Source organism: Dermacentor albipictus, chromosome 2, assembly GCF_038994185.2.
Source record: "Dermacentor albipictus isolate Rhodes 1998 colony chromosome 2, USDA_Dalb.pri_finalv2, whole genome shotgun sequence".
Classification (NCBI taxonomy): Eukaryota; Metazoa; Arthropoda; class Arachnida; order Ixodida; family Ixodidae; genus Dermacentor; species Dermacentor albipictus.
Window position 1 is genome coordinate 9,332,478 of NC_091822.1, and position 8,621 is coordinate 9,341,098.

Genomic DNA, 8,621 nt, shown 5'->3' on the forward strand with positions numbered 1-8,621 from the left:
TACCCCATTTATATGAAAAATAGAACGACGAAAAATTCTGCATTCTAGGTCGGTTCTTAATTATGCTTTAGCATGTAAATCTGGCAAAATATAGTTTCAATGTATGTCGGTGCCTCGCCGCCGTTATCAGTACTCTTAACAGCTTTATGCGCCTGCGTTTGTGCCCTAAACTTATATTTTGGCCCCTCAGGCATACTTGTTGGGGCGTTTCGTTACCCCGGGTAAGCCTTAATCGTATATCAACTACCCCGAATCACATGAACAAGTCAGGTGATGAACTGCTGTCTGCGCGGATAAGCCACTGCTTACGATTACGCGGTTACGTGATTACGAGGTCTGCAGTGAATACACTTCTTCTGTCATACAGGTATGCGACCCGCGTCCAACACGACCCGGATGTCACTCATTCGCACCTCGCATGTTCTAGATTTTCTTTCCTTACGCCAGGGTTTTGCGTTGTTTCCTTCACCACAGCCACGATAGGCTCCGTATTATGGTAGTTCCGTTATGCGGCTCGGTGAAAAACACGAACTGATGACCAGCGCCGCAACAGGGCGGAGCAGCGCCAACTACACACCTCAAGAATGCGTGAGCTTCCATGCTTCGGTTTTGGTTGCTGGAGCACACAACGGCCAGCCGAAGTGATCCGGGCATGTCCACGGTTGCGACCGACTGTCCCGAGGGATTCTCAATGGACCACAGCAAAGACGAACGGATTTCGTTCTACGAGAGACTGGCAGCGATAAGCAGCAATGACCATACCCACGCAGCAGCAAGGCGCGATCACACGACGTTAAGAAAATGAACGGTCAGTGAAGACTACAGAGATTCCTGTCTAAAATTGTTGTCATCTGGTCCAGGTGGCTACAAGGAAAAGGTGCGCACACATGACAGCACAAGAAGGGACACAGCACCACCCGGTTATGAATCTGAAAAGAAACGCATATCCACATGCAGCAAGCAGGCCCTGCCACGGCCTGTCTCGAGGGGTGCGCGCGCTTCTCGGCTTCTCTTCTTACGGCCTTCGCAATGGGGTCTGTTTCCGCCTCCCACCGCACCGCGGTGGGGTCGCCACTGCCCCACTACTCCGCCGCCGCGACCGCCGTTCGCGCGGAAGGAGAACGCGCGCCCGCTCCAAGTCCATCCCGCGTGACTGGTAACCCTCAGGTCCTGATATTTCACCCCTATGCATTATGCAAAGACCGCGCAATCAGCCTCTTCGATTTGACAGCTAAGAGTTATAAACAACAGAATAACTACCGCGAGCCATCGCGTGCTCTTGTTCAGTATGACTGCATGGTCGCATATGAGGCTTTGGTATGCACTCACGTCAGCACTTTCTACGCGTTAAATTTGGAGAGAAACAAATCTATCAGCCTCTTCAGTTTGCCTGCTGACGGGTTTTAATCAGTGTGTAGAATTATAAGCGACCTGGAGCGTTTATATGACATATTCCTAAGAATTCCGAAGCGTATAAAATATAGCTCCTGAAATCTCAAGCGCTGCCGTTTTTGTTTTGCACGAAAGCGGATTTAGCGTGAATTCATGACGCTGGATGGATTCAGAGAAACGAAAACAAATTTATTCACAGCTGAATTCAAGGTGTCCAATGGGGTGCGCTCAGATCCATAACTTCAATATATGTTTTATGTTCAGAACATATCAGTTGGCGGAAACACTCTACATATCTATAGCATCGCGACTGACGCACATCTATTGCAGATTCAGTCGGTTTAGCACATGAGTGATCAACAAGTTCCCATCAAAGAAAATGGCATGAACAACGCTGTGGAAGTGAGAAGAGCGCCAAACAAAAGAAAAAAAGTTCACAGTCTGAAAAGCTTCCTGGATGGTTTATGCACGTAATCAGCTGGCATCTCGTTCCTGTCGATGACTTTTTTGGTCCCCTGTCGGTGACTTTCGCTTTGGATGATCAACGGCGGGCAATCAACACCGTCACACAGCAAATAACTTAATCCGTGGAGGAAACGGGTAGAAACGTGCGCCAGCGCTCACAACACTAAAGGCCACGTACGCTGCCTGCCGGCACACAGTACGATGAGAGAGTGAGCACTCCCCGTCCAAGAGAGAAATATGCGAGGCTCGGAAAAAAAAAAAAAAGCAAGCGCAGACCAACAGTGACGTTTGCGCTTCGCACATAAGAGGGAAGTCAAGTTGTCGGGCTTTTCTGCACATTGTTAAGATCGGCGAATTCGGACCTTGGGAGGATTCTTAGAAAACCAACGTAAAGGCGGATGAGTCAGAATTCGAGACATAATTCGACACGCAGCTGCGAGGAATGCCGTTCGGGTACAGTGGTTCGGGGTAGCAGCGGCGACAATGGCGTCGTCAGGTAGCCGAGTCAGGAGACGATACCCCCTGACAATGTGGCGAGAAAAAGAAAGAAATGAATATGGCGGCATTGAAACTTGTATGAATCCGCCGCGATGGCCCAGTGGTTGGAGCGCTAAGCTAGTGAGCCATCTCTATGAAGGCGAAATTCTAGAGGCCCGTGTACTGTGCATTGTCTGTGCACGTTGAAGAATGCCAGGTGGTCGAAATTTGCAGAGCCCTTTACACTGGCGTCCCTCATAGCCTGAGTCGCTTTGGGACGTTAAACCCCCATAAACCATTCCGTTAACCTTCACATTAACTAAATTCTCTACCAGCACTTAACTTCGGCATGGATTATGAGACATGCAAGAAATGGACCGAAATACGACCTTCGGCATTTCAGACCGCAACATCTGTCATTTCCCTGTCATACCTGTTTCCCTGTTGATGTTTCTATGGTTCGAATTTTTCTATGAAAACTCCGTTCACGTGTGAACTTATTGGCTGACATGTAGATAAATCATTTGCTTTTTGTTTTCTTTCGTTTCGGTGAACCGTTGAACAAGAAGCAGCGGAAAAACAGCTAGAAACCAGGCGAGCACCGCCCGCCGCCGCAGAAGCAGGCGGACAGAGAGCGGTCCCTAGCAGTAGGGTCGTCGCGCCCCTGGTGGCGGCAAAAGGCGTAACTCTTGGAGAAAAACTCCCATTGCTTCCGCGACGAATGCGAAGGAGAGACCGGCCGTGGCCCCGCACACTCTCAAGTTCAACGAATGGCCACAGAGGGCGAAAAATCAAACGAGGTGCGTTACAGCGTAAGCGCGCAAGTGGAACTACTGTAATTTAGTTGCATACTTTAATTTGTGCTTTCTCTGCTAGGGGCGCTGTACATGCTGAATGCATAGAAATAGTTAGTCCATAGAAACATAGAAATAGAAATGCATAGAAACACGCCAGTGCATAGAAATAGCTAAGGCGGAAAATAGACCTCTGTATTTAGCCTTCCTGGACATAAGTGGTGCATACGACAATGTGAACAGGCTGAAGGTATCGGTAATGAGGTACAGTAAAAGCTCGTTAATTCGAACCGCAAGGGGAAGCCGCTTCAGTTCGAATTAACGAAAGTTCGAACTAACGAAAGTTAAGGAGGGCAACAGTACACTGCGATTTGGAAGCAGTAGGGCATGTCAGAAATTTGGCGTGTCAGAAAGTGATGGCGTATGCCGCGGGCACACGCCATCTTCAAGTCGAAGATCTAGCGGTTCCTTTGGGAACCGGTTCCTTTTGGCTGTTACGTCTGGATTACGTAACTCGGAGAAAGAGTGAACGCTTTTAATTTTTCAACTTTGCCCCGTGCGGTCCGTTTATGGAACACACTACCAGATACCATTGCATGCCAATCTAAACACACTGCATTTCGCAATCTGCTAAGCAATAAATATGCCGTTTCAACCATCTAAACACGTCATGTCTTTTGTAATTTACTTGCATTTTTTTCTACAAGTTAAAGAATTTCAGCGCTCCCAATTTTTTTACAATACTTGCTACTGTATAACATGTAAAAACGTTTACAATGTTATTATGCTATTATGTTGTTCTTTACCATATATTGTTATTGCTCTACATATTGTATTTGCTAATGTATTAATTTTCCATGTTCTGTGTGCACTCCTTTCATTATGCTGATGTTTATTTCTTTCCCGATTCCATACTAATATCCCAAGTAACCACGGATATCCGGGCGACGTCCGACGGACGTCCTTTCTGGATATTCGGGATGTCCGTGGGATATCCATGAATGTCCGACGTACGTCCGAGGGACGTCCCTGGGAAATCCAAAGGTAATCGCTTTGGCATCCGTAGTACGTCCGACGCGGATATCCAGCATGGACATTCAGGGGACGTTCAGGATATATATATATATGTGTGTGTGTGTGTGTGTGTATGTGTGTCTTCCCGGAGATATTCCAGATATACACATGCCTTGAAGCGACAATAGTGGCCGGGACACATTGAAGCACCGGACCATTATATATATTACATTGGTCTAATGCTTGAATGCATTTTTGTTTTAAATAAAAGAGAAATGAACTTACACCAACTTCCACATGCAATTAAACGTTTATTGTCACCTTATACATATACATAAAATGACCAATAAGCAGATATATGCGTACTGTTCAAAGAACAAATAAATACACGGATAAAGAAAACTTGCAATTTCAATAGCACAACACAAGGTAGAGAACAGCAGAACAAAAATACTTATTGCCCACCCTGCTTTGACATTTGAGTTTGCAGCATGGAATAAAAAGAAAGAGCAAAAATACATCAATTAGCATTATTAAGCAGCGAAAGCAACAGAAATGACAAGAAGGAATTAATCTTGACTACATCACTTCACTAGCACTCTGCGACACGGGCACAAAAAATGACATTAACTGGCTAATGCCTTAAACTTTAATGTCATTCGCGGGGTGCCACACGGACATGCTTAATGGTATTGCAGCTTAAATGTTATTCGCGACGTAGTGCGTTCTCGTAAGTCAACTTGCCGTCAAATGCGTACTCTCGTTCCCAATGTCTCCACATTCTGACGTGGCTAAACGAACTATTAGTGAAGAACAATCAATATATTCTTCACTTTCTTTAAACAATAGCTCTTTCTCGTGGCGTAGTGCGTTCTTACAATTATTAAAACTCACTTGGCCATCGAATGCATACTCTCGTTTACAATGTCCCCGCCGTGGCCGTAGTGACCATATTCTCACGATATTAAACAAACTTGTAGAAAAAAACAACTAATATATTCTTCACTTTTTTAAAAGGAGCTTTTTATTTTCGTAGAGATCAGCAGGCGATCTTGCCGCTACTGACGGCTACAGCTCTGATCATGAGCGCATTAGCCAGGAGAAGCTGTTTGCCAGGAGAATCAAAGGGCGCCGATGAAGAGTCCGCGGTAGCTAAAGCAAATGTAGACTCCGGGGTCCTGCTTACCAGAAAACCCGCATTGACTTGTGCGTACACCTCTCCTAAGGGATCCTGTTCCGTTCTCACAGCGAAGTGAACCATCCGAAGCGTCATGTAGAGTATATCCATCAGGGAAGCAAGGCACATTGTCCTTAGTGCGCGTAGTCTCACAACCACCGTCCTGAACTTCCGATGTCGCCTCGGTGCAGCGACCAGCATCACAAGGCGTACAAATGTTTGCAGGGACAGCCCGACCGCACATGTTAATGCATGCGTGCGGGGTATACGCGCCACTGCACAGTTCTAGACTTGCGAATTATCGAGCTGTTGACTGCTGGCTGCCGGTGCGAGATCCGAAGTCCTCGAATATCGTCTTTGTTTCCAGCGACGCTCATTTTCGCACGTGCGGCTTCTCCCGCAGTCTAGGCATCCTGGCACCTGTGAAAAAAACACATTTCAATACCCAAACGAATTAAAAAAGAAATCGATGTAGCTGTCATACCTTGGTAGCCGAGTAGGAGACTTCAGCAGGCACGGAAGGTGACAAACGCTGCTCATAGAATAAAGAACAACTTCGCTGCTCTGCTGCCCTTAAAACGATCGCAGAATGAAAAATGGCGTGGCGACGATGGCTAGAGCTTGGATTGGATTGGATGACTGCAGCGTTCTGCTTTGCCAAGGTTCTAACACTTCCACCTGCATCTACGCAAACATAAATAGGTTTTTAAAATATTCTATTATTACACAGTGAGAGAGAGAGAAATAACTTTTATTTATATAGCCGGCAGATTCGTGGGGGGGCCAACCCCGCCTAGATGGCGGCCAGAAGCCCTTGAGCTCTAGCACAGTGAAATATTTACTTATTCTGGGAATATTCGGTATCTGATTTTCGAGTTTTTAGTTTCTGCAAAGCTGTCGGCGCCAGAAAAACATAGCCTTTGAGATTACTGTCAATGCATGGCGGCTCTGACGCACTATAGCTTTCGTAATCGCTTTCAACGCACGCAGCCACCAAAAGCGTAGCCTTTGAGATTTGTTTTTGTTACCTATAATGATATTATTGTATGCACAATTGAACACTGCAGACAACTTCCTGTTTTAAGAAACCAGCCAAAAACAGGCGCACACAGGAAACATACGAGAAGACAGAAAAGAGGCTCGAAGAGGCCTGTCTTGTGTATGTTTCCTGTGTCCGACTTTTTTTTTTTGCTGGTTTTTTCTTAATACAATGCACCAACTAGCCCAACAACGTGTTTTACTTCCTGTTTCAATGATAAACCTGAACCTACATGGCCTAAGTCCAAGTTTCATGTTCGGAGGTCAGGACCAAAACTCTATGATCAGGAACTTTTCATAATGAGGGGTAACTTGAGTGCTTGGCTCTAGGTCGAATAAGTGGCTTCAAATGGGCGCTTATATATTCTGCTAGTCATCCACAAGCTTTTTAAAGCAAACTACAAATTGTTTGTATGACCCACCGATAGAAAAAAAAATCGTATTTTAATACTGCGATGTTAAAGTGGGCAGAATTTATATCAAGTTGGAAATATATTTATTTTGCTTTGAAAAAAGAATGAACTGTGTCCGATAGAGAACAAAAATAAACAAATATAATATGAAAAGACTAAAATTTCCGGCAATATATTTATGCTAGTTTATATATAACTCACTAGTGTATATCCTGGGCATGCCTATTTATGGACAGCCAGCGGACGTTCAAAATGGGATGTCCCATGGACATCCCGGTGGGATGTCCTTCGGACATCCAAACAGGATATGGACTTCTCCTGTACGTCCCACGGACGTCCATGTTGGATATACGGATGGATGGACGTTGGGACTTATGGTGGACGTCCCACGGATATCCGTGGTTACTTGGGATGTTACCGTATTTCCCCCTTACACTATGCCTTCTCGAAGGCCTGTAAGGTACACGTAAATAAATAAATAAATATTCAGAATGTTTGCAGATGACTGTATAGTATATAAGGTCATCAACAGCGAATCTGACCAACAAGCACTACAACATGATTTGGATTTGATTGCCACATGGTGTGAAAAATGGAAAATGTAACTGAATGAGCAAAAGAGTGTCCACGTCACCTTTACCGGGAAGCGCTCATATGACAGCAATCGTAACACTATAAATAATGCTACTCTTGAACAAGTGTCAGAATATAAATACTTAGGTGTATTTTTTTCTGCTGATCTAAGGTGGAACAGACACGTTACTCATGTTAGGAACAAGGCTGTCGGAGCATTAGGTTTCTTGAAACGTAACTTTAGTAGCTTGCCACAGAAACTTAGGGAGCAACTGTATTTCACACATGTGCGCAGTACACTAGAGTATGCGTGTGCTTGCTGGGATCCATATACTACAGAACTTGTAGATAAACGAGAAAAAGTGCAGAACAGGGCAGTTCGGTTTGTCCTTGGCAATTATGACAGGATGATTAGCATGACAGAAAGCAAAAAAGCATTAAATGGGCATCTTCTTGAACACCGTCGCCGAAACCTCAGATTAAAATTTCTTCATAACATATACCACTCTAATAGGGGATAGCCAGGTAATTGTATTGTCAGCCGCCCACATGTTTCTCAAAGACGAGATCACAAATTAAAAATATGCGAGATTCCTTTTGACCCTCTATTGCATGAATTATGAAAAATCATTTTTTCAGCTCTCATTATTGATTGAAGGAACAAACACGACTGTAATAATAAAGATAAAGCTTTGTGCCAAAAATGGCACACCATGAAGATGGCTGAGCGCTCTTGCTGCCATGGGCGGAAAACAAAGCTTCACGGACGGTGGTCTTTTTAGTGCGATGTTGGGACTGAAATGAAACAGTTGTTTGCTGCGTTCAGGCACAGATGAATGTTGCACTTCCTCTATCTTACCAACGACTTGTTTGTGCAAGGTGGCCGCTTACATCTTTGTTTCTTCTCGTCAAATTCTGGCCAGTGGCCGACTTGGTCAGATCGGTCGTCCTTGGGTGGCATTGCGGCCGCTGGTCCCTGTGCTTTTTTGACTTCAACCTGGAATTCCATGTCCTGACTAGAAGTCCTTCCTGGTCGCTAGTTGTTAGGGACTTGTTATGCGAGGTAAGGCATTCTGCAATTTCTGCTTTTAAATGAGCCAGCGGTAGTACTTGTCTCCTCCTAAGCTGCTCCTGCACCCTCCTGTACAATACCCATGCTGTTACTACCGATAAGTCTAGCATAGGCGTAAAAATTCGAAAGTGCCATTTCTTCGACCTCTGATATGTATGCAGTAAAGTCCAAACAGTGAGTGCAGCAGGTCAACACCACCCATGTGC

General features: G+C 45.1%; 1 protein-coding gene and 1 long non-coding RNA gene across 3 annotated transcripts in view; both read right to left on the reverse strand.

The window, feature by feature from the left end:
- Positions 1-1,002, reverse strand: part of Ssu72 (Ssu72 CTD phosphatase) — a 97,299-nt gene extending 96,297 nt beyond the window's left edge. Inside the window, exon 1 of one of the 2 annotated variants that reach the window (XR_011511952.1) lies at positions 578-1,002. Coding sequence is in view for 1 of the 2 variants with exons in the window: in XM_070533440.1 (XP_070389541.1) it covers positions 578-654 (77 nt within the window). In the remaining variant the exon portion in view is untranslated. The remainder of the gene's footprint in view (positions 1-577) is intronic. The other variant, XM_070533440.1, reaches the window with a different exon arrangement.
- A 4,138-nt stretch (positions 1,003-5,140) lies between these two features.
- On the reverse strand, positions 5,141-5,857 carry LOC139055319 (uncharacterized). Its single transcript, XR_011511669.1, has 2 exons — positions 5,804-5,857; positions 5,141-5,739 (listed from the first exon to the last, which is right to left on the reverse strand). It is a non-coding gene; the product is annotated as an uncharacterized lncRNA (long non-coding RNA).
- Positions 5,858-8,621: the final 2,764 nt, after the last annotated feature.